Below are 26754 nucleotides of genomic sequence, written 5' to 3' on the forward strand. Positions count from 1 at the left end.
ACAAAATAATAAAATAAAATCAGTAACATCAAAAGTAAAATATTGATCTCATAACAATAAAAAAATAAAAAGTGTTAGCCAGTATGCAAAGCAGAAAAGTATTGTTGTATTGATTAAATGTTCTCTGATACAATACCAGATTGCACTGCATACTTTCATCATGTCATTTTCACTTACCTTAGAAGAGTAGAAACAGCATAGTGTAAGTTCACAAATGTGGCTTCAGGTATGATCCCGCATTTAGGTAATACAATAATATAATACTCGTTAAAAAATATCAGCTGTCAGTCATATCCATTTCTTTAATTTTGGTTTTTGTGTTTGACATTTAGGGATTTTGCATTCAAACTGAAGCTAAAGAACAGAGGCCACTGCTTTTAAAAAGGGGAAGAAAAAGTCAAGTTGAGACTTAACTGAGACACCGACAAAACAAAAACTGCCTGCAGTTAGCATAGCTACTTTAACTGTCATAGCCACTAGGCTGACTTCCACCCACAAACTCGTATCTCCTCAGAGCTGAAATCATCAGCACTCATTCTTTGCTTAATGAACACAATGTTCCCCTGGATGTCTTGTCACAGTAAAATAATGAGCAGGCAATTCTTTTTGCTTCAGTGACTCATGTACAGTCCAAACTTTCCCACTAAAGCCACAAGTGACATCTCTAAGGGTTAACAAAGCTACCAGATCTACCAAAAACTAGCTGTACTTAAAAAAAGAAAAAGAAATCACAAAAAATGAGAACCTAGCATGGAAAGTAACAGTTTTTCTCTCACCCTGAGTCTATGCATGTGTCCTCCTTGCTTTCTTTCTTTCATTAAAACAGAGAACTTAAAAAAAATTTTTAAAAAAAAGGTAAAAAGAGACCTCATAGCATGTGTTTTTGTATTGGAGATACATAGAGCAGAACATAGTGCAAACTCATGTCTATGAGAACCACGCACAGCTGACCAGCGCTGTTCTGGCAACATAATTTAAGGTGATAATAAAATAAAAATTATTGATCGCTGAATTTACTGTAGGTGTGCACGAGAATTCACCGGAACAGGGTTTGGGCATCAAAGACTTTCCAAATTCTCTTTGTCCCCCACAGTTTGCGTCACTGTTGTCATGTGGTTCTTTCCTTTAGTCCCATTTTCTTCAGAGCTGTCTATTCACCTGACAGATCCATCCACCCACCCATCTACCCATCCATCCAAGAGTTCTGTATCAGCTCACAAAGTTTCTTTGCGCTTTCATTACTTCTGGTCCCTTCAGCAGGGTCACAGCTCTTCGGTGAACCAAGGCGCTCCGTCCTCGCTTTCACCTCAGGGTGCACTAAAAGGCCACAGACAGTGCATCTGAAGGTCAGGTGCTCCTGGTTGCTTTCCTGGTCCCTGACCCCAAGACTTTTAACCATGGCTCATGGATGCAAAGGTTATCTAACCTTCAGGAAGCAGCAAAGAGAGAGGGAGGGGATTCAGAGGGAAATGCAGAGACGAGGGAAAGAAATGGGATAAAGTAATTTAATTGCACTTTGTTGATTTATTGATCTAAATGCTAACCAGGTTAATAGAACGGGAGCATGATGTGAATGCTGTCAGTGGACTAGAAAACTTATGTCATGTGGCTGACTGCCTTTGACTCATAAACCGTGATAAAATGCAGCACATTCAAGTGTGCCAAAAAAAGAGAACAACAACATTATGAAGCTTCGTGTATCTTCTATGCTTTGAATATCTATTTTTTTTTCAGCAGGGCAACGTCACAAATCGTGACACACACTCAGCATTTTTATTGCACTGCATTGTTCATTACCAGGGTGGAAAGTAACAAAGTACAAATACTTTGTTACTGCACTTAAGTGCAATTTTTTGGTATCTGTATTTAACTTGAGAAGTGTTTTTTGTCAACTTATTCTTTTTGCTCCCTACATTTTAAACAAATATCTGTACTTTCAACTCATAACTTTTGCTTTAACGCTTTTGGGGGGAGTTATTGTTTTATCACTGCGAGTACTCAAGTACTTTTTTACTTGAGTAAAGAACTTGAATCAGTACTTCAACTTTTAGTAGAGTATTTTTAACAGTAGCATTTATACTTCTACATAAGTACAGAATGTCTGTACTTTTTCCAGCCATCCATGAAAAGAGAATTTATTAAATTTAACAGCGGTAGAAGTTAGCAGGAAGTTAGCTCGCTAGTTTTCACCTAAACATGATATATCATGTTCTGACTGAGGGGTTTCTGAAAAAATTAAAACGTACAGCTCTGCTATCACAGAGAACATAAATGAAGACTAAACTGCAGTGACGCTTTGTAGGGTTACTGAAGTTGGACTAGCTGGTATACAATAATGTACTATACGATCGCTAGCGACATAGCTATGTTAGCATAATATAAAAACAGTGAAGCTGGAGGATGAACACTAACTTTTTTCCACAAGTTAATGTGGAAAAATGAATGAATAGCATGTAGTAAAAACCGAGAGAGGCCGACAGTGATCACTGACTGTTTTTAGGGGCTTGTTGAGATTAAATAGAACAAGATGCACAGCATTAAACCATGTTAAAAACACAACAGCCTTAGTAGTTTAGGCCTGGAAGCAGGTTTCATGTCATCACTTAGAGACCGGATTATACTGAGCATCTGATAGTTGTTTTAACTACATTCTGCAGGCCATTTTAAATTCAGTTTTGTTTGATCGATATTTAATATTCACAATTATTCAACTTTATTGTATTTATACTGATGCCAGGTTAATTTTTATCTTGTTATTATTTTTTTTGGTCATGTTGTGTTCCGTTTTATTGATCTTATTTAAGCTTGTTGTCATATTTGTGTATACCTTAGGTATAACTGCTGTACTCAAGGTGTTTCCCACCTTTGAGATGAAAAAAGTATGTCTTTTGTTAAACGGGGGTTGTGACAACATTTTCCCCCAAAATATATTACAACTGGTTATATAAGTTTGTGCTGAGTTCTGTCTTGTTGAAATCATTGATGACTGATGATTGCTTTCAGCACTATCACCTCTAAACATACTCGAAAGCCATGAGGTAAAACTCATTTTACATGTTGGGGGTAAATTGAAAGAAATGTGTAAAACTGCTCATTGGCAAGACTGCCCTGCAATTATAAACTCAATTACTTTGGTGTTGTATAAATGGGCATGAGGGAAGTTTTTATCAGAAGAAAAGGGTGTAAAACTTTTGATAATACATCTGAAAACTCAAAATTTATGCCCTACTTGCCATCCAGTGACCAGATCGGAGTTTTTGCCTTGCTAATTCTGGCCTCCAGAACTTATGTTTGCCTAAAAATTCCCTGTTTAAAACTGGGCTGGTGTGGATATTTATATTCAATATTTACATATTATTCTGACTCAGGTTTATACTCAAGTTTTCGTATCATCATTAAGTTGTAAATGATGAGCAGAGGACAAACAAAACTGTGACTGGCAGACTAAATGTATAACCATGTTATAACAATTTAGTTTTAGTTTGTTTGATTAACCCCAACATTAACATTTCTGCCAACACAGAGTCCAGTGAACCATTGTCTTGAATAGTTTTCTAAACGTGGAAGCTCAATAAAGTTAACCTATTTTAGCCTTGGGCATTTTAAGTGTGCAGTGTTTTCAACTGTAAAATTAAAATTAAATCAATAAAAAAAACTATAAAACTTGAATTGCTGCTGTATATTTCACTGCTCAGTTTAATACACTATTAATTCGTTCAGACTCTTTAACTAACATATATTGTGTAATCTGGTGAGATGAGCAATCTGCTGACCTTCTGCAACTCCTCTCTCAGCCAAGAGGGAAGAGGCTGTCCGAGCCGGTGCAGCAGCTTTGACAGCTCCACGTTGTGTTCTCTGTAGTACCTGGAGAGATATGCCCGTGCCTGAAGAGAGTAGCACGATGAGAGACGATGAAAGAATGAAAATAGAGAAGACCAAGAGAAGGGGGAGTAAGGGAGACAAAGAGGCAGCAACACAAATAGGAACAGTTGGTCCATCAGGATTCGATACGTTGTAGATTGGAAAGACAACACAGGAAAATAAAGAAATAGGAAGGAAAGCAGAAAAGGTATTGGGTGAAAAGGAGAAAAGAAGCACAAGACGAGGAAAAGGGGTTGAAAAGGAGGGATATGTAGAGGCATTTTGGGAAGAGACAAACAATAAAAGCGAGACAGGGGGAGAGATATATATAGAGAGAGATTAATGATGAGCCACAAACCAAGATCAGTTTATTTCTCCTCTGTAGGACTTTAGAGCCACTAAGTGCCAAGTGGTACCAACAGAGCTAAAAAATGAAGTTATAAAGGGAAGAAAATTACATGAAGGATGCATGAGATCCATTATTTCTCTCGCCCCCTGTGTGAATTCCTCATCTCTCTACTTCTCTTGTCTCCCCAGTGCTACCTCCGCCTCCTCCCTCCCCATCCCTGCTTTGCCCTCTACCTCCGTCCCCCTGGTGGAAACTCAGAAACAGTTTAATTATAGGCGACAGTGAGGCGCAACCATTAGCCATGTGTGAGTACATGTGGGAAGACAAATTGCATCTATGTGTTTGTCTTCACGTGAGAGCAAATGTGTGATTCATTGTCTGCAGGTCTGGTCTCCTCTGTGGAATCAGTAGCCAGGACAAAGATTTATGGATTGGATTTTCTCCTTCCACCTTACTCTCCTTCATCCCACTCTCTCTCTCCCTCTCTCTCTCTCTCTCTCTCACACAGAGGTTGTGTCACTATCGAGTCCTCATGATTAGGTTGTAAGTTTCTGGCTAGATCTGATTGGGTGACTGTTTCCATCCAATGCTGAGTCCTGTGGGAAATTTTGCCACAATGATAGAGGGGATTGTGGGCTGTCACTGTCAATCAGTCTGGCAGCTCTTTTTTTCTTTTTTGTACATCTTTTTCAAACATTTCATTCAGGGAGTATGTAAGTACTTTCATGAGCATAATATGTTCTAATTAAAGTAAAAACCATCTTACCTCTGGCTCCATAGGGGGGTACTTCCTTCCTTTGCTTTTCCCCAAACATTTAGTCTTTCCTCCATCAAGGAGCTGGCACCAAAAGCCCTTCTGAGGGTCAAAGCTGTGACAATAGGAAAAAAAAAATTAAATACTTAAAAAAATAAACCTCAGTGCTGCTGTCAAGGCCATCCTATTTAGAAGTGCTCCATTCTTTAGCAGCTACAGCTGAAAAAGAGGACACATCTTATTCGCACAAACTAAACAGAAAGGTTGCATTCAGCTCCCATCTTTTCTGTCATCATCATCTATGTTATGCCCACTCTCTCTTCACCTTTCCTGCTCTCTCGTCGTCTTAACGGAGTCACGCAGTAGGAAGAAGTACAGTTTATTGATTGGTTAATACAGTAATCCTCTTCTGCGGTGGAAAAAGAAATACGAGAATATGCATAGGCTATAGCCTGTTTATTCACTGGAACGGTTTCTGTTTTCTACGTAAAAATTTCTACATTTAATGGTTCTAGCTTGGAGCACGCAAGCTAGAACCATTAAATGGTATGTTTGTTTAATCCACTTTAACCAATCCATATTTATGGCATTGCATTTAAGATGTCATGTGTCTTATAATCAGCAGCAAACAGCTAATACTTGTTCATTGTGACAGAAACAACTGCAAGGACAACTGCAAGACGTTCCTGACTGCCATGAATAAGAGGTAAATGATCAGGCACAGAGTGGCTAATTGCAATCTTGCACTTTGAAAGAGCAGCCATCAGGAAACATGGCTTCTGATAGAAGAGGTAGTGTCACAGGTAAATGAATGTGCTGCTTTTGGCCACTTTGTGACCTCAGTATCATTTCTCCACCCTGTGTTACATTTTCCTTGTGAGTTTTGTTGAAATTAGAACACTGAGAAAAAAAAAAGAGCATTGCACCCCCTCCCTGTTTTTTAAGACAAGAAGATAGTGGGTGACCTTCACAGCAAAGTGCCTTTGTGAATTACTGTACTCTGCTGGAGGGATTGGACTACTTTTGCAAAACTCATTCCCCAATAGATTTTGATGGTGGTGGTGGAGCGTGCTCTCTGAGGCGTCAGGCAAAGATCTTCAACTGGGTTGACATCATGCCATAACATACGATCCATCAAACCATTCAGGGACCCCTTGTGCTCTGGACAGGAGTATAATCACTATGAAAGAAACCAATTTCCACCAGAATAGGAAAAAAATGACTCATCAAATACACAGAAAAACTTGAATATTGATCTGCAGTGACTCTTTCCTGTAAGGGGCATGTAGATACAAATTATGCTGATAATAGCATAACAACGCCATCAGAACCCTATGGCTCAAAGATTCTGATATTTTCCATAGTTTGGCACATGTCAATATCTGGGCATGTACACCACTGATGGAAACCTATCTCAGAAATACAGCTATTTCATATCAATCTACCTGATGTCTAATCTTATAGCTCTTCAAATAATAATAAACACATTAGTAAAACGTCCAATTTTGTGAATGTGGCCATTTACCGATAAGGAACTTGTATCTTGAGATTCAAATAACATTAAAACCAGCCAATCCAACATGATAACCCCCGCAAAACTGTCCAGCTGAAGATCATGTAACACAATAAAACCCAATGTGTTGTCCTAGCCTCCACACTTCATATAGACCTGCCCCACAATGCACAGGACACATGGGATCAGCTGCCAAAGGATTCCTGTGTCCATAACCTGACCAGTCAGAACTATATTTTTTTAAAACAATACTAGATCGTTTTAGTTTCATGGAAGATTTTTGTCGATTACAATAGCACAAATATAGAGATAAAAGAGGTGAAAAGGAGATAAATAAAAAAAAAGATGCATATTATTGTTAACTGCTTTTGACAGACGGAGGATCAGGGCTAATGTGGATATGAATGAAAGATGCAAATATTTTCTTTATCTGCATGCATCAGCGGGTATAGAAGTATAAAAAAAAAAGAGTTAAGTGGTTCTTCTTCAGTTTTCCTCTGACAGGACAGGAGGAAGAAATGAAAGGGGGATTAAATAAATAGGCTCCAGCGTTGAGGATCTGTCAGACTGCTGCCATGTCAAAAGAATGAGAAGGAGAAAAGAAAGATTAGGCTTTTGTGTAAGTCGGTCTTCAGCCAAAACACAACCTCGCAAGCGCACACGCAGCTTCCTTATTATTCTGTCAAAATGCATCTCTTTACAAATTATTTGTATGCATGTGGGTGTGTGATCCAAGACAGATGCACTCTGTCCCAATCTGAGCTACAAATTCTAGATGTCCCTGTCTGTAGACTCGAGGGCTTGCAAGCAGATTGCATTCTGATGAGTGGTGCTTGAGAAATAAACAGTTTAGCGCTCCTCCAAAACGTAAAGGTCAAATGCAACATCTCTAATGGAGAATGAGTTGAAACAGAGCATCCACAGGTGGAAGCTAATTCTCTTAAGTTATGTACATTAAAACTCATTTTTGTCCATGCGCCACATACAGCTAAATTTGAGCTCAAGTGGGCTGGAGCAGTTGTACTACTATATAATAATTTAACAAAAATCAATTATTTAATGAATAATCTATTTTGAAAAACAGACACTATATGATAGTGGACTGTCCAGGGTGCACCCTGCCTCTGGGCCTGTGAGAGCTGGGATAGGCCCCAGCCCCTCTGTAATCCTCAACTGGTTAAGCGGAAGAAGCTGTATGGAAGTGTGGATGGATGGATGTTACTGAACAGCCAACATGTCTTGAAAAGTGCCACTCTATTATCATTACAAAGCAACACAACAAGGACCCTCTTTGGCTATGGCAAACCATCTGTAACATCTTTGCCACAATAATAAGTCAGCTCTCACAACTGCTCTCTTGATCATTTCTTAATGTTTTTCTGCACAATCATTCCAGCTGCAAACAAACAAACAAAACAGTAAGAAGTCCAAAAGAAATGATGCTTTTTTTCTCTGCGATTTTCACACTTTTAAAAACCATCTAGTGGGCCAGATTGCATCCAGCCGGCCTGTGTTGTTATCCCAGTTCGATTGACATATTTTAGGCAGCTCAACCAACATATTAGATGTACTCGTCTCTGAAAACATTTGATATGCAGTGTATTATATCGATCTGCGTGATTAAAAATGAACCTGGGGTCATTTTAGTGATTACACGTGAAAAGAAATTTGAGCACATACGTGTAACATGCTGTATTTGAGGTTGCAAACAGCACGCATTGGCTACACAATTGAAACCATCTTTCTGACTTGCTTGGTGCACATGCCTTTTTTATCTGCTGTGAAAGACTGCAATGGATGTGTTCATTATTTATCTTGGTAACTGGCACTGTTGTCGTTGCTATTTTAGTTCTTTTGGATTGACACTGTGCAGCAGACTTACCCTTTTTTTTTTATTCAGGCAGCTGAAACACAAAATACTCAAGCAGCAGATACAGTATGTGAGGACAGCTACTGTCCTGTGTTTAAAGAAGGTGGAAGCTTCACCAGCTGAATAGCTTTTACCAAAAATATGCATTAATTATTCCCTTCTTTCTTGCACAAATACATCTAGAAATGTGGTACACAGTGATTATGTAATTCTTACATACTTGTTCAGAAATATACATACACAATACTTTCATGTCTAATGTCTAATTGCATTACTTCCGAAATGCAAGTAATGCAATTAGACATTAATATACCCAATGATGGGGTGTGATATCACTAAGTGTGGCCCAAAGGTAAACATCTAATAGTATTTGCAAATCAGAATATTTCAGACTTCCTCAACAAATTTAAAACATCAAAAATATTTTGTTATTTGTTAATTTGCCATTGCACTAAAAAAGTATTCCCCTCTCTCTTATGCACATAAACTTCTTCAATCATTCTACTGCCACTTTACTCTTCAAGGTTTACATTCTCATTTATATCTTGTGTCCATCTACACATATCCTCATACACCAGGGACGTCAAATTCATTTTGTAACGTGAGCCAATGTATCCCACTTTGATCTTATGAGGGCTGAACCAAAGTCCCCTTTCTGTCCATGAAAAGAAATTTAAATATAAAAATATCTCAGTGTAAAAACCCCACCTCCATTTCTTTTCTACACCATAAAGAAATGCTGATGTAGCAAACCAAATACATTTATCAGTTTATCAGCTTGGGGCTAAATTGTATGAACTGTGTTAAAATTACAGAAATGAATTCTTGTAGCTCACTGACTTGATTGTCCTGTAATTATAAAATGGAAAGTTTTTGTTAATTCAGCGAAAATTCAGTTTTTTTTCCTGTGGGTACATTGTAAAAAATTGAAATTTCTATACTAGATAGTGAAAAACATTCATGTTGAGTATCATTTAATTGTTTATCTGTTATTTAATTCTGTTGATATATATGCATAGCCATGGTGGAGGTCTTTATCAACAGGAAAACTCGTGAAAATAGTCCAAAATCGATTCCCTGCTTCACATTTTCCAAAACTGTCCAGTGGTCTGGATTGGAGTCTCTCTAATAAGCACACAAACTCCAAGGTTGACCTTTAATAACTCTTAAGCAACAGGCATATGATGTCACTGTTGTGTCTTTTTCAGATAATGACACCACTTGGCAGGCTGTCCCCACCGTTCACCAGTAGATGTCAGGCTTCACACAAATTTGGAGTAGGGTCTTGTTATGGGTTTAATTTGTTTAATTATTTCCACCTCAGTGCACACTCGGTTACTCCAGCATGCCAGAGATGGAAGACAGTCATGACTGACACTAAGAAGAAAGAAGAGAGTCAGCGAGATACTGTGGGAGAGACTTACGTAAGGGCCTGGGAGTAGTTGAAATGGGGAGTGACACCAAGGAACTTCTGAACTTCATCCATCACTGCTGCAGGGTCAGTTCTCAGCTGATGGCCATCTATGATCATCAACTACACACAGATGCAATCATGTGCTCAGATCTGAACTCTGACTTTTAACACTTTAAAGCTTGAACCATAGAACAGTTGCCACAAAATTCAATTTTTCTTTTTTTTAATGTTTATTTATTATTATTTAATTCTGACAAATAAAAAATGATCATATGTTAATTAGCATATGAATAAGCATATGAATTTTAAATTGCATCATATTCGCTACATCCAGCAGATTTTTTCTTTCTTTTTTTTTGCAAATTTCTTATGCAATTTATTTAGTTTTTAACTTTTATTTGTTTACTATTCATGCATCAAATATGACACACTAGGCATTTAGGGGTTAAGACCAATTTACTTAAATTTTTTTCATAAGCTGAATCAATAATTTCTCATTTTGTCAAAGCAAAATCTAATCATTAAAATGAAGACACGATTACCATTGTTTCAGCCATGTCTTTTTACGACAATCACAATTCACAGAGAGCTGTTAAGAAGCTAATCTCACTTCTTATTTACTTTTTTCAAGTGCATAGCCCTGTGTCTGTGTCTTTGCATACCTGGTTAGCAGGGTAGTACGTGAGCCACCTCTCTAGGTGTGTAGAGTACAGACCAGGGATAAGACAGCGGTTCTGCAGGGAGCGCAGCTCGGCTGGCGCACCCTTTTTCGCACTGATGACATCATAGAAGGTGAAGCGCAGGGCTGTATGGTCCTCGTGAGCCCTCTGATGCTGGAGAAGGATCACAACTCCCAAATGAGCTTCACAGAATACTCTGGACGATTAATACGTTCACACATTTTGTGTGAGAGCGTGTTTTCATTGTGGTCAGTGATATAACATTTATGCTGGCACATAGTTGACATTCATATCTCATTAATTAAGCAGGCTTAAGGAAAAGATATCGGGATCTTGTGACATTTCCTGTAATGATATTCATAGATAAATATATAGATAATTAGGCTCATTAACTCTGTGCATGCAAGCGACTCCAAGCACAGTCTTGGATAAAGAACTCAATTTTAAATCAATACAGAGATGCAGCAGATGAAGCAGGCAACTGTAGCAAGTTTTTAAAAAAAATAAGTGAGCAGGCAAAAGCATCTAATGTATTCTGTGTGTGTTTGTGCACAGTACTTACCTGATACCAGCTGTAGGCCCTGTCAGAAGGGTTGATGAGCAGGGTGATGATCTTGGCCTTGGGTAGCAGGGCAGCAGCTCGCCGTGGGGTCTCCTCTGAGGGGAAATAGTTGGCGCTCTTCTCAAATAGGAAGTCTGTGCTAACATTGGAGGGCACGGGGAAAAACTCCATGTACCTGAGGCAGTAGACACAGGGAAAATTAAGTAGTCATATAAACATATGCAGACACTCAAGACGTACCCCTCATGCACAAGCATTAATCATCACTGCAAACTCACCCAGCCGCATTTAAGCAGTTTTTTTTTCAAAGTCACTTCTAAAGTCACAAAGTTACAGCCTTTACAGCTCAGACAATGATCCTGAAATAAACGTGATATATTTTAAACTGTGTTTAATGAAGAATTTTCACAGTCAGGTCTTTATGGATGACTTTGGAGAATGCACCAGCTGTGTCTCTGTCAGCTAAGCAACCCATTTATGGGTCAATTTAGGCAGCCATATGTCTGTTGGCTTATGTTTGCAGACTTAAAAAGATCATTTGGAAGACGCTGCTAAACTGCTTAATGGATCACTCGAGTCTGCAAGACATAGGACAATCCATAACAACTTCACAAAAAGGCTTGCAATCTTTCATTTCACCTTAAGCACTGACTAATAAAAGGCAAAGACAACAAACAGAGGTTAGGCTGTGTGTGTGTGTGTTTGTGCTTGTTCTTACCAGTCAATTCCTTTGTGGTAGTTGTTGGTATTGAAGAACTGGACCTCCTCATAAGTCTTTGGACTTGGGAAATTGCTGGAGATGGAGGGATGCATGAGTAGGAAGAGATAAAGTGCTGTCGTTCCTGGAAGAAAGGGCATAATTCATAACTGGCTTGTTAATTCAGCTCAGGAGAGAGTAGTCAGTGTGTATGTGAGTGTGTGTGTTCATCAGTGTGTGTGAGAGCTGTCATCCACTGATCCATACTGGATGAGTTTTCCCTCCGCAAGATTTATATCTTGCTGAGAACTGATTCTGTGAATATGTGTGTGTGTGTGTGTGTGTGTGTGTGTGTGTGTGTGTGTGTGTGTGTGTGTGTGTGTGTAGTGATCATAGGCCTTCCCATCAAATGATTTAAAACCATTTGACACCAATCAGCACTGGGGCTCTGGTCGTGCCCTCTGTCTCGCCCTGAGCAGCTCTTTTCACCCAGTCCCCCTCACACTATCTCAGGCACAATCCTGCTATTTTTCCTTCAAGTCTTGTTTCCTGTTTGTTCCAACATCTCTGACTTACCCTCTAACAAAATGAGGATGTAGAGGGTTGTAATTATTGTTGTTTGGTTGCTAATGTTGCTATAATGACCCCCTCCTCCCATTTGGGAGATTATCACCTGGTTAATGAGCGGCTAGAACCTCCTAACCTTTCACACCAAACAGCAGCAATTAGAGGACTTAACTCAGGACTTGTGTAATGTATACACACTACCTTGTTTTTAAGTCTTTGAAGGACCCCCAGTGAAAGAAAAAGGAAAAAAGGGAGAGGTTCTCTATCTGTGCATCTAAAGTAGATCACATGTGGGTGGAAGAAAGGTGGTAAGAGCCTCCTCCTTTGTCTGCCTCTGACAGGACCACAAGAGCGAGGGGGGATTAAATGAATAGGCTCTGATGTGGTAGTTCCAGACACCTGGGCACACAGAAGCAGTCTCTTTGTTGCTTGTGCATGTCTGATTGTGGGCTTTTTTTCTGCATCTTTACCTGTTTTCTGTGGTCCTATTACCATGAACTTGGGTAATCTGTCACAGGTTTTTTCTTTAGACCAGATGTCTTTATGTCGCTTGTCATCACACGGGTTCTACATCACAGAAAAAAAGGGATTAGAGGTTAAAGCAATCATGCACATATTATACACAGAAACACAAACATGCCCCTGAAAATCCATACCACAGAGGATTTGCAGCACAAAAAGGAGGAGATAAGCATTTGTTTTTGTTTTATGCATACTGCTCATAAGTCACTACAAATTTGTGTAAGCTTATATACTCTACACTCTCAAACAGTACTATTAAAAGCATCATATTTGAAGAAAAAACCTTGTTATTTGTAATATTTAAACAAAAATCATGATCATACGCAAGCAAAAACAATTACAATCAACCAAAGCAAATACCACCTAAGTAGTGTTTTCTGACCATGACATTACTAATCTAATTTTAGATCATTTGTACATCTGAATATTTCAGGATTTCTTTTTCTTTGTCCTCCAGAATATGTTTTAATCTCAGTAATAAGAACATCTTATTACTCCCAACAGCACCGATAAAACCATACAAATGGAAGCAGCAATACAAGTCCATACCTGTAGGAAAATACCATAGCAAACACACCTGCCAGAGTGGGTTTCTTTGTTCAGGAAAGAGCTGAAAGTACTTGTGTGCAAGCTGGAGCGGCGGGAGGGTGTGAAGCTTCAGGTTCGTCCATGAGCGAAGGAAGGAGGCCAGGTGGACAAATGTGTAGAGCCCCAGTCGATCATTGCCGTAGTTAGATAGGTGGGTCATGAATATACTTATCTGGAAAGGACACAGGCAGAGAAGGTGGTGGTGGAGAGGGAAAGGGATGTAAATAGAGAGTGGGAAATATGTACTTATTATATTTTGTAAAATTGAGATAAAGTCAAAAACCCATTTCCCAAGTTCCCCATGTTTGTTGATGTTGGTGCAGTGGAAAGCAAACAGATTATTTCTCAGAGTGCGATGGCTTTAAATTCCCTAACAGAGCAGCTGTCCAGCGAGTATAAATATTTGCTATCACTTTGCAAAGTGACACAGTCACTTTTGTTATGTAAGATTGTACATTAACTTTTAGCACAACGCCGCTTTCAAGTACAAAGAGGCAAACAGATAAAGTGAAACTGATGTATTCACCACTCCTAGATAAAGCTGAGGAGGCAGCACAATGCTCCTCGTAGCCACCGGGTGATCGGAAAGATGCACCTACACATGGGGCAGTGTTTCAGATTGTGTTCACGACAGTGAATGTCTGCGAGGAAGAAGGTAAGACTCAGAGGGAGCGAAGGAGCGATAGTGTGCCGGTCCGGGCTATCTGTCCACGGCTCAGTGCTTTTATAGGCTGATCAAAGAGACAAGCTAAGATAGCTGCTACAGACAAATGCACGCGAGTCAGTGTGCGCACATAAACTCACACACACATGCTTCTTTTGTGATTGCACAGAGCTTGAGAATGTGTCCGGATGAAACGGTAACATCAGCCATTAAGGTATGAATTATTTGTTGAATGTGAGCTTGTGTGTCAGTATGCATGAATAAATGTGTCTGTGTAGAAGTATGTGTGTGGATGCGTGCGTGCGTGCACACACACACACACACACACACACACACACACACACACACACAAACACACACACACACACAAACACACACACACACAGCCGTGTATCTATGATTTCTTTAGACTACATTGATTTCTTGGAGACTAACAATAACTATGATATAACCATAGCTATAAAGTGTTGCCTTAATTAGAACCTCTCTTTACCCCAACCATAACCCGAACCTTACTACAACCTCAAAACAACCTCACCTTTAAAATACATCACATTACAGAGTTACATTGCATTATCTACTTTCATTCCCTGGGGAGTTACCCGGACCCTACCAGTACCATTTTCCTTGCCTCCCCTTTATGTTAATATTGACCTTATGTTTTTTTTTTTTGTTCCTAAAATGAAAGTAGTTCGTGCACATGCACAAACATACAACGAGTCATTCAAGCACAGAGAGTGAATTTCCTGATGACAGAGGACTGTTGTTGCTCGTCTCTAACGGCGAAGGTTGCTGTAGATACAGAGCGACACAGTGTCGGGGGTTTGATGGATCAGCGTCCGGCTGACCTGGAAAGCTGCTCAGAATACTGATCGCCTCTGAACATTGATGTGAGTGTGTTAGCATGAGAGACACAGTGGAAAGGAGACAAGGGGAACAGATGAATTGTGGGATACTTGTGTGAGAATGCAATGGTATCCACGTCAGACAAATTTTTCTTTCCTTTTCTTTGGTGCACGCGAGTGTCTATGCGTGTGTGCCGCCGCAAATGTTTATGCATTTGTGCATTTGTGAATTCCAACGCAATTGAGTGCATCCGCCGGTGTCTTCTTATCTTGTGCTCACTGTAAGCAGCCAGCAGTGCACCACCCAGGCTTGCCTGCTTCATATCAATCTACTTGATGTTAGAGCAACAATGTGGAACCACTGTCAAGGCATCACCGAGCACTCAGCCAGGAACAACAACAGAAAGGCACTCCACTAAAAACTGTTTGCTAGCTCATCCTCTCCAATGAATTGTAATGTGAAAACCTCAAAACCTTTTTCCTTGGAAGATGAACCAAAAAAAAAAAAAAAAAAACAAAAAACATAGCTGAAGCACTACTCTTAGAATAGTGTAAAATTAAATCCAACCATGTCTCACTGGAAACAGCCCCACTTGGGATTGAGAATGAATATTGTGGCTCAGTATTTAGGGTGGAGCGTGTGGGTTGCGAATATAAATGAAGAGGATTTGGAGTGGCATAAATTGAGTGCAGGCAAATCCTACCTGTGTAAATAAGAATGATTTCAAAATCTCATTTTTTGTGTTGTTTTGTGCTTTTTTTTGAAAGCAAGGCAAGATGATCAAAAAGTGATTTATGTTCCTTTCAAACCACTCAATAGCCTATGATGGCTGTAATGGGACAGGCTGTGCTGTATGTATGTATGTGTGTGTGTGTGTGTGTGTGTGTTTATGTGGCGTATGTGCAGGTGTATATGCATGAAAGACAAAGAGAGCAAGAGAGAGAATCCCAGTGTTACTGAACATGGAAATTATTCATTATGGAGCTTAAGCACTGGCTGCCAAATTAAACAAAGGGGGAAAGGAAAGATGATTTGTGTTTGTAATTGGAGAGCTGCAGAAAAAGAGAAAAAGTACAGAGAGGGCTAACAAAGGAAGGAGACAGCAGGAGTAACCTTGGCAGGTGAGTCTGAATTAAAAAACAACAAAAAAAAAAGCCACTTGAGAGAATGTTAATCTCCCGACACAGCAAAACCTCCAAACCCTTTCGGTGGAAGGGCTCGCTCTGGCTAAGAATTCAATTACCAGAACCATATAAACCTTTTCTTGTTGAATATTGGATACTTTTCCTGAATACTGGATAGCTTTGAGCCCCATATGTGCGTTTAATAAAGAATACTATCCTAATAATTTAACAGCAGAATTGGGCTTGAATCATACTCGGCGCTAGACTCGAAGAGAAGTATAAAAATGAGGGAAATAAACCCAACTCCTCGGTCTCCCTCTTTTAATCTTTGTCCCCTGTCTTTTTCCCCTCATTCCCCCCGCGTACATTCATTTCCTTTCTCTTCTCTCATCCATTTAATGTCTTCCTCTCACTTTCTCATCTGCCTGAAAAAGTCACTTTTTCATCATCTTTTTTTCCCCTCCTCTCTCCAATCTCATGCTGACCTAGATGATCTGATGAGGCGTGTCAGTCCAACATGGAGTGATGTTCTTCAAACCCCATGCACACATGAACACGCGGGCACAGAAACACTCACGTACAAACATAAATACCATGTCCTAGAAGATTATGGGTCATGTATTTTAGGTTTGTAACATGCGCCAATCTTCTTGAACATTATTGCATTTTGGAAGAAATTACTTGTTTTACTGATCTATCTATCTTTGTATCTACGTTGTATCTATCTATGAGAAATATATATATATATATATATATATATATATATATATATACATATATATATTTATTTATTAGGGGTGCAACAATACACAAAATTCTGGGTTCAGTTTGGTTTGATACTTTGGTGTCAAGGTTCGACATTTTTTCAATACAAAAAAATGTTCATGCTTTTTTAATTTGTCATTTATTAAAATTATAAATATATATTTTAACTCAAAAGTACAGTTTTTAAATTTAATGTTGCTGAAACAACACAGTAATAAAAAATAAATCTATCTGATCAAGAAATCACTCATCTTTGGAAAAGAGAGTTTATTACAGAGAAATGGCTCTTTCCAAAATAAAAGCTATACTATACGCTTCTTCTGGGCTATATTCTCAGCAGCATATTAAACATATCAGGTCCCCATATGGAGAATCATGTGCTAACGGCTGTCTAAATGACTCGGGTAAAGTTTGTAGCATGCGTGCTTGTTGTTTTTGTCTGCTTCCACTTGTCTTTGCACTAGGATGATGTCGGCATAAATGTGCAGTCATATTCATTTTGTTCCCACTAGTGCTGTCAGCGTTAATCTGAAATAACGTTAACGCCACAACACGGCAAATCTCCGTTAACGAGCTACCGCGGATCGCCCCGTGCGTGGGGCTGGACGGTGTCAACATGTTAACGAGCAAACTGCGCTAACACACTAGTTCCCACCAATTGAGCATTGCGTGGCACATTCGAAATACTGTTTTACTTTTGTCCATGACACGCTTACCTTCAGGGTCATACTTCACATGAAGACCAAAATAGTTCCAAAGGCCAGATCTGAATGAGGGTGAGGGAGGTTCAATTTTCCATGTTGCAACAAGCTTAGCTTCTGTCTTGCTAGCTTGCGCTGTGCTCAGTGGATCTGCGCTCGACAGTGCAGCCTAGGCGGAGTAGTCGAACGCAGATCCACTGAGCGCTCAACACAGACAGCATCGTCAGAAGAAAAGTTGATAAAATAAATTAAAAAAATTTATATAAGCCAAAAGGGGAAAGGTTTTAAAGATGGGGCTGTGTTGTCATATATATATATATATATATATATATATATATATATATATATATATATATATATACATATAGACAAGACAGTACAATACAATATGTAGACTGTCATGGATTTTGTAAGTGCGTTAAGTGCAGTATTACAACACTGACCATCCTCATTCATGTGCTGGCTGGTGTGACTGTAAAATGCTTACCTGAGGAGAATATGCACATCGATATTCTGTTATACTCAAGGTGTATAGATGTAATTACAACTATACGATACCATAGTTGTGACTGATACTGACTAGAAGTCACATCTCAGTGAAGTTCAAGGGTAAACTGATACCATACATGTAAGTTTAGCAGGTAATACTATAGATGCACTGATAGAGGGATCAGAGTCAGCTGATATCCAGAGTTCTGAGTTTGTAGGCGTCACCTACATCCGATTACAAGCTGGTCCATTTCATGCCTATGCTGTAAGTGCACAATGGCCCAGACAAATATTTGCATACATACTCACATAATATGCTAAGCTGTCATTAGAGCAAAAGCTCTGCACTGAGAAAGGAAGACACTAAATTTGCTAAAGTAACTGCGAGGGTACCAACATGAAAACATTTGTATCTACAAACCTAATCAGACATTTAAATCACCCTCACACAGCCGGACATTTAAAAGAAGCTAACGAGTGATAGCTGAAGCTATCCAGAGCTCAGAGCCAGCCACAAGCCAGAAGCCATAGTATGAGCGAAGGATCAAAGCTAAAGGAAATTTATAAGGAGAGAAGAAGAGAAAAGGGCTGATGGCCTGCTATCTGGTGAACTCATAAAAAACTGCTGGGAAATGATGTAAGAACCAGTTATCTGTTATGTGATATGAATCTATTGGTTTGGAAGTGTAAAGATGTCGGGTAAAGGTAGGTGTACAGCACCTCTTTTCAGTTATTTCAGTACAAGAAGATCCGATAAGTTATTGCAGTTTGAGGGAAATTGTAAAGTTTAATATTTGATTTTATTGTAAAAATAATATTTTGCATTGAATGAAAGTTGTTTTGTTTTGTTAGTTTGTTTGTAAAAGCTGTCATGTTATAGTTCTTAGAAGAAAATCTGAATTGACAGGTCACAAAAAACAGAAATCACAATGGCCAGAAAAACTGCAATCGGTGCATCTCGATGACAGAGCTGTGGAAGGATCAGATTTTGATGAGTCACACAGTGGAATAATTTAATGTTTTGGGGAGTAAAACTGACACTGGGCTGGCTCAGCCCCATCTTTAAAACCTTTCCCCTTTTGGCTTAATCCCCTCATTAATATGCACACCAATAAACAAAGTCAGATTTCCAAAATGGATATGAAAAAACGCAAGGGAGAGACTGTGGGCCCCAAAAAATAGACCCTTCAGGCAAATATGGCTGAAACTGCAGAAAACAGTCATGTGCATGCTACAGGCCCTTTTCAGGATGTCACCACCATCGCTGCCGACAATAGTGGTGGCAGGCAGCACAAAGAGCAGGATGAGGAGAAAGAGAGAGATAAAGGTGACAGAGAAGGAAGTGTAAAACTTTAAGCAAGCTATAATAATGGCTGGCTGCCTGACTAAACAGTATGTCATTCAAGGCCCCTTGATGAGACTGGTGGTGACCACAGCAGCTGAAGTTTATAAATTCATGCAGAGAAAGCGACACAGACTCAAATTCTGCAGATTTAACTCTGCCCTGTTTTGTCTAAGTTGCTGATTTTGTGAAAATTACTTTTTCTGCAGCTCTGAAATGTTGTCTTATTGGAAGAATGTCACAGTTTTGTTCACCGCCATTCCTCAACATTAACGTTAAGCCAGCTGGCAGCATTTCTTGTTTTGTTCATTCATTTATTTGCGTACTGGGCAAGTAGCGTTTGTTTGAGATGTGGAAAAAAATGTGTTTCTGAGCCATCGCTTGTTAGGACGATTATAGAAACTATACCGAATCGACATCTCTGCTTTCTTTCACTTATTAAACAACAATTTCTCTATTCTTTGGAGTATATTGATATATCAAAAAACTACATATACTTTCATCAATAGGATATAATCCCTTATTATTTAAATAATAATAATAAATATCCCTTATTATTTAAATAATAATAATAAATATCCCTTATTATTTAAATAATAAGGGATTATGGGAGTTTACACTTTACTCATGTTAATTTTGTGATCTGTCATGTGTCACACGAATTCTTTGTCTCTCAAACACACTTTCTTAAGGAATTTTTCAAGACGTTCACATTGCACACTTTGTCTGGAAAACACCTCTGATCTGATCATGATACCTTAATTATTTATCATAATGTACAATTTTAACAATGTCACTTTTAAAAATACATTTATCCCATTTCTCCATCTCCATCTCCATCTCCATCTTCATCCGCTTATCCGAGGTCGGGTCGCGGGGGTAGCAGCCTAAGCAAAGAGGTCCAGACCTCCCTCTCCCCAGCCACCTCCTCCAGCTTGTCCGGGGGAACACCAAGGCGTTCCCAGGCCAGCCGAGAGATATAATCTCTCCAGCGTGTCCTGGGTCTGCCCCGGGGCCTCCTCCCGGTGGGACATGCCTGGAACACCTCGCCCAGGAGGCGCCCAGGGGGCATCCTTGCCAGATGCCCGAACCACCTCAGCTGGCTCCTTTCGATGTGGAGCAGCAGCTGCTCTACTCTGAGCCCCTCCCGGATGGCCGAACTTCTCACCCTATCTCTAAGGGAGAGGCCAGCCACCCTTCGGAGGAAGCTCATTTCCGCCGCTTGTATCCGCGATCTCGTTCTTTCGGTCACTACCCACAGCTCGTGGCCATAGGTGAGGGAGGGTTATCCCATTTCCTCTTTCTTAATTTTACTTGATTTCATTGTTCAAAGTCAGCACTTTTTTGACACCATGGAGGAGAAAAAAAGACAAAATTAACGTCCATGCTTTTAAAAAAAATACTAAGATTACACATTTTTTTGTCTGGTGATTTGGATTTTATTACTGATCAAAGAAAGTTGGTCAACTTGATTGCCACAGGTTTTGCTAGGTTACTGGAAGACTTTTATCTTTATCTGGAGTTTTAGGAAGAAAATAACACTTTTTACACACAAATAATTGTGTTGTCCTGTTAACACTGCACAATTGAGCAGAACTGATAACACTTGCTGCCATTTTAATGTTATCATTTTATTAATAGCCATAGCTGCTAGCCTAATGGTAACTTCAAATTCAGATTGCTAAATGTTAAATGGCTAATGTGTGGGCCAGCCAGGTTAACATTCATGATCACAGTTCATACTTAAAGGCTGTTGACATGGAAGCTTCATGAATTCTGCACAAAGAGAGGAGGGCCTCTTAAAATGTTTCACTGTGTTTGTTGTGCTACTGTTCATGTGTTTAGCTGCTAGTGAGGTTAAGATGTGTGCCATGTGAAGCTGTGTGTCAACTATCCTGCATAGTACTACCCCCCCCCCCCACACACACACACACACAAAATAAAATTTTGGTATCAAAAGGCAACGTCAGAACACAGCAACGGTGTTCGCAGAGAAAATACAGTCGCTAATTAAAAATGTCACGGTTTTATCTAACAGTTAACTTCATATTAAGTTTAGTAAACAGAAAATAATAAGATCAGTACCTCTTTTGTGAACACACTTTCCAACAGAAGCTTCTCAAACAGCAGAAACTTTCCAGCGTAGAAGTGCCTTGAAAAACTGTGTAAAACTTCACCTAAGTTCTCCATAGGTCTACTGATGATTTATGCAGCCTTAATTGCTTCTGTTTACTCATGCTCTCCCAGACCCACTCCATTATTTTGAATATATATGCGTATATGTGTGTGTGTGTGTGTCTGTGTGTTATTCTCCCCTCAACCATTTCCAAACCAGCACAACCAATCTCTGGTGCTTTTATTCTCCTAAATGTGTAGCTGTAGTAGCCTGTTTCCCATTACAGACCACTTAGTTCCACATACATTCCTCCCTGATTGAACTGTTATTGCTACTAAACAGAAGCCTAAATCCCTACCCCCAGTTCTTCCTCCTTCTTCGCCATCACCCTCTCTCTTCTTATTGCTCTCGCAGTGGCTCTCTCTATTCCCGTCTCACAGGCCATCTCACTGTCTCTGCCTCATCAGTGGATAATTGAAAGCTGAACATCAATACAGCAAATGATTTCAATTCAATTTATTCTGCCCGCTCGAGTCAACATCTACTGGCCCCATCCATACTGGCATCTTTCACAGGTTTATTCTCACTTTGTAATTTCTCTCCCTGTTTGGACTGTGGCTCATTTTGTGTGAGCATGTGTGTGTTTGAGGGGCTTGATGTGTTGACGAGCTGCCAAAGCCTTCAGTTGCAATCAGCAGGAAAAAGGGAAGGTGGAAAGGAGTGGAAATGAGACAAAAAGGAAAACGAGTGGAAAGATTCACACGTGTGAGCACAGTCAACATGCAAATGTTGAAAATTAGAAAAAGAGAAAAAAAACAAAAAGATAAGATGAAGAGAGAAGGGAGGCCTCGAGACAGCCTGACAGGAGTAGAAGGAAGAAGCATGTGAGGGTGAGAAGTGGGTAAAACAGAGGGCTAGGAGGGAGGGAGATTGTGCTGATATTTGGTGTTTGGCTAATAAGCTTAGTGGCAGAGCTAAGCGCTAAATGTCAGCCCTGATATATGTCTATAGCTCTGCTTATGCCAGCTCGACACACATTTATACAAGAAAGAAAGACACACACACACACACGTACTGCAGTAAGATGCCTTGGATGCACAAACATTGCAACGGTGTGTGTTTGTGTGTGTGTGTGTGTGTGTGAGAGAGAGAGAGAGAGAGAGAGAGAGAGAGAGAGAGAGACCCTATATGTGCATCACTTCCTCCCTGTATGTGTCTGGATTCTCAAGTGACACAAGATGCCGTGACCTGAAAATTAAATCTCAATCTGTCTGCCACCTTCTCACCCTGCTCCCCCTTTTCTCTCTCTCCCATCTTTCTCGACATCTCTCTGGCCATTTATTGGGGAATGAATTGTGGCCTATTGGCTGTTTGCAGAGTTCAATCAATTGCTGAGTGTACTGTTTACTGTATATGAGAGTTGAGCTCAGTAAGACAGACTGGATTGACGCAAAAGTATCCAGACCCTACAAACACACATGCACGCACATGCGTGCTTTTGATTGTTGCCAGGAGTGAACGGCTACAAAAGGTCAGTTAAAGTCACTGCACAGAAAGTGTCAATGTTACCAATGTGCAGATCATGGAACAATAGGAAACCCTCGGGGACTAAAGCAGCAAGCTAGAGAACGCTATTGATTACATGGGCAAAGTGCACACACTAATTACGTTTTTACGTCTGCAAAATGGAAACATAGCAGCGAGAAAGCGAAAATGATTCATCAGTCTGTATGTGTATGGACTGTGTGTGTGCAGATGTATTCATGGCAGATAGCTCCCACTTAGAGCTAAAATTGCGTTTTTTTTTCTTGATATAACAAGAGGAGAGTTTCATCTCCCTTTTTAAACTGATTAAGAAAGTGAAAGAGAGGACAAAAGATAGTGGAAATAGAGGGGGGGTTGGGAGGGTGTAATTAGCTTGTGTGTGTGTGTGTGTGTGTGTGTGTGTGTGTGTGTGTGTGTGTGTGTGTGTGTGTTTGTTTCTGGCTCTCAATAAGAACTTCAAATTCTTGTATAGATCCTGTGTGTGTGTGTGTGTGTGTGTGTGTGTGTGTGTGTGTGTGTGTGTGTGTGTGTGTGTGTAGGTGTGTGTGTACAAGAGAGGGACAAAGAGGACAAAGTGTTTTCGGATTATGCTGAGTTCACATTATTTATTTTACTTCAATGTGTCCCTGAATATGCTGGAGGTTGGTTTATTTGTGTTATATATTCATTAAGAATTAATGCTACACAATTGTATTAATGTATACTGCTATTAAAGCATGACATTAATACATTTTTAATGAGGATTGTCAGAATTTACATGACAAAAATTAGGGCCTAAATCTGGAGCATGTCAGTTTGACGACATGCTCGGCCTTACTGCGTCAAACAGCGCTGCACTCCTGTGTTTACTAGGGAATTGTGTAAGTAGTCCAGTATTTTCATAGTAATTTTCTACTCTTAGTGAGCACCCAAAGTGTTTTTTTACTACATTCACAGACATGAAGACTTGAGGAAGCGAACCTCCAACCTTCCAACCCACTCACTCCTGTGCCACAATAATAGAAAGGAGTTGCGTGTTGGAGTCGTCAAAATGTTCCATCAAAGTTTGTGGAGGCAATTAAAAAAATATGATTAAATCCGTGATGTTTTTCATTTTCAGGTGGCACTTTCTCAGTAAAGCTACTTTCAGCTGCTCCCTTGTCACAAGGCGTGACCACTGCTGGTAGCGCCACATGGTTTGATTTGGTAGAGGATGCCCATCAGCAAGCAAATCAGGAAGGGATTTGCTCCTCTGGCAAGAATCAAGCCAGCAACCTTTCACTTGTCAGGCAAATATGTAAACCGTTACACAGCGGAGCAAGGCTGTCATAGCTAACTGAATCAAAACTAAAAACTTACACTAGATGTGAAAAATACTTTTGATCACCTAAAATAGAAAAAGAAATTGGAGAAATTGAAACATTTTTGTGAACTTGTAAAACTATCTAAAATAAAAAAAAAAGGATCTGTCATTTGTTAAGTATTTGTTAGTTTGGTAAAACTTTATCACAACTTGCCTGATGAGGCTTTGATGGACGAGATTATTGAGACTCGTGATGTCGATGAAGCCTGTGAGTCAACTGCTTTTTAATGTTCTGTGTTTACATTGACCACAGTCACCCCAGTCACCCAGCACATGGACTCTTCACCCTCCTGCCCTCTGGGAGGCGCTACAGGAGCCTCCGGACTAAGACCACCAGGTACCGGAACAGCTTCTTCCCCACAGCTGTCAGACTCCTGAACTCTGCCTCCTGACATCTGACCCACGTTAACACATGGACTGGACATACACACACCCACAACCACCCACACACACACACACACAATGGACAACTGTACCCTCAGACACACAATAATAACATGGACTGAACCACCACTCTCAACCACTAGCACTTTATATAGCCTCTGTAGAAATTACCCACATATCTCACTTATCTTAACTGCACTACTGTATAATTCTGTATAAATAATCATTCTGTAAAATACGATCATTTTTAATTCTACAACTGTTTATAACTTGCATAGTTCACATTTCTGTATAGCTGTATATCTCATATTTCTGTATAGTTTTTTTATTTCATATTTCTGTATAGTTTTTCATATTTATATCCTGTTCATAGCCTGTACATCAAATCAAATCAAAATTTATTTATATAGCACATATTAAAACAACAGTGTTGACCATAGTGCTTCACAGTCAGTAAAAGCATGAGACAGTTAAAACAAACAATAAAAGAGGACAACAAACAATAGGTAACAACACAACAAGCTAGACCAGCCAGCTAGACAGAATCAAAAGCCAAAGTAAAAAAAACAAGTTTTAAGACGTGATTTAAAAGACTGGATCGACTCGGCAGTACGACTATGAACACGGAGGTTATTCCAGAGTCTAGGTGCCACGGATGCAAAAGCCCGGTCACCTCTCGACTTCATTCGAGTCCTAGGTTGTGCTAGGAGCCTGTGATTGGACGATCTATGAAACTGTACATAGCTTGTACTCACTACAGCCTGTACATACTTATAGTTATAGCATATTCATAACATACTTCATACCGTGTACATTATAACATACCATAATAGAGCCATTTCTGTAATATACTTACATATCTATATTATTGTTATATATATTTGTAATATATCTATATCATGGCTAAAGCACTTCTGGATGGATGCAAACTGCATTTCGTTGCCCTGTACCTGTGACATGCGCAGTGACAATAAAGTTGAATTATATTCTATTCTATTGTAATACCTGCACTGATTGTTCTAAATATTGCCTCTGACATATGCCCTCCATTCAATAATAATTAAAAAGAGTAAAACTAACACTGAAACTAATAAAAACAAGCACCAGGTACTTTCTCGGCATCATCATAGATTCCTAAGCAGTTCAATTTCACAGATATCAGGGAAAAGTCAAATTTACAAGCTGGAGCCAGCCCATATATCACTCAGCTGATGTTGGCTTATCACAGACATACTCGTGCCACTGTTTGCATTATCCAGCATTTACCGCTATCCTTTTCTTTTGACAGAAAGCAATGCAATAAAAGATGCTCGGGGTGATGTCAACACATAGTTTGTCCAGTACAGCAGTCCCAACTCTATAGTCTGCAGTATTTACAGCAGTATGTCTGCACCACGTAGAAGAGTAGCATCACAACTGGGCATGACAGAAACAATAGAGCCAAATTGAGGTGTGGATGCAGGTGAGGAGTGATGTCTTCACAGAACAGAAAAGATTTCTCAGCATCAAACCCAAAAGTCCTGAATCAATTGGGCTCCAATTTAAGCCATGGCATGAATTAGACAGGCTCTTGCTAAATAGCATGTAATTAACATGACTGATGTGACATGTTCAAAGTGGCCATACTTTTAGAGCCACAGGTGACCCTTTCTGCTGCTACACTTTTCCTGCTAACTCAGTGTATTAATACAATCTGTCTCACTCATCGTAACAATACATAACAAGCAGCGCCCCTAATCACGATGCTGGTTAGACAGAAAAAATTGTGCTCCCTCTAGTATTTGTTCCGTGCCAACCACCTAGTTTTGTCTATTATTAGAAAGCTATTGTTGCTGCAAGGGGAAATGTAAAACACTTCATGTTTGCTGGAGACTTACCTGATTCAAAGCAATTATAAAAATTATGTAGAACTCAATACATACTGATTCCTATTAAGTGTCATTTGAGAGCAGAGCAGCAATTATTGCAATGGAAACGTCGCGCATTATTTCCTTTTAAAACACTTCAGACTTTGTGCTTAAAAGAAGAAAACGGGAAGTACTGAGGAAAAACAGAGAAA

At 39.6% G+C, this 26754-nt stretch overlaps 1 protein-coding gene across 3 annotated transcripts in view; it reads right to left on the bottom strand.

Annotated features, from left to right (window-relative positions):
• Window positions 1-282: 282 nt before the first annotated feature.
• The window catches only part of ndst3 (N-deacetylase/N-sulfotransferase (heparan glucosaminyl) 3), a 51558-nt gene continuing 25086 nt past the window's right edge, over window positions 283-26754 (bottom strand). For 2 of the 3 annotated variants that reach the window (XM_040024205.1, XM_040024206.1), the window contains 9 exons: window positions 13367-13549; window positions 12738-12834; window positions 11722-11845; window positions 11004-11178; window positions 10424-10594; window positions 9772-9881; window positions 4977-5079; window positions 3774-3884; window positions 283-1421 (listed from right to left, as the gene is read on the bottom strand). In XM_040024205.1, the coding sequence (XP_039880139.1) occupies window positions 1392-1421; window positions 3774-3884; window positions 4977-5079; window positions 9772-9881; window positions 10424-10594; window positions 11004-11178; window positions 11722-11845; window positions 12738-12834; window positions 13367-13549 (1104 nt within the window). In that variant the 3' untranslated portion in view covers window positions 283-1391. Of the gene's footprint in view, window positions 1427-3773; window positions 3885-4976; window positions 5080-9771; window positions 9882-10423; window positions 10595-11003; window positions 11179-11721; window positions 11846-12737; window positions 12835-13366; window positions 13550-26754 lie in introns of all 3 variants that reach the window. The other variant, XM_040024207.1, reaches the window with a different exon arrangement.

Source organism: Simochromis diagramma, unplaced genomic scaffold (genome assembly GCF_900408965.1).
Source record: "Simochromis diagramma unplaced genomic scaffold, fSimDia1.1 OVJJ01000302.1, whole genome shotgun sequence".
NCBI classification, from domain to species: domain Eukaryota; kingdom Metazoa; phylum Chordata; class Actinopteri; order Cichliformes; family Cichlidae; genus Simochromis; species Simochromis diagramma.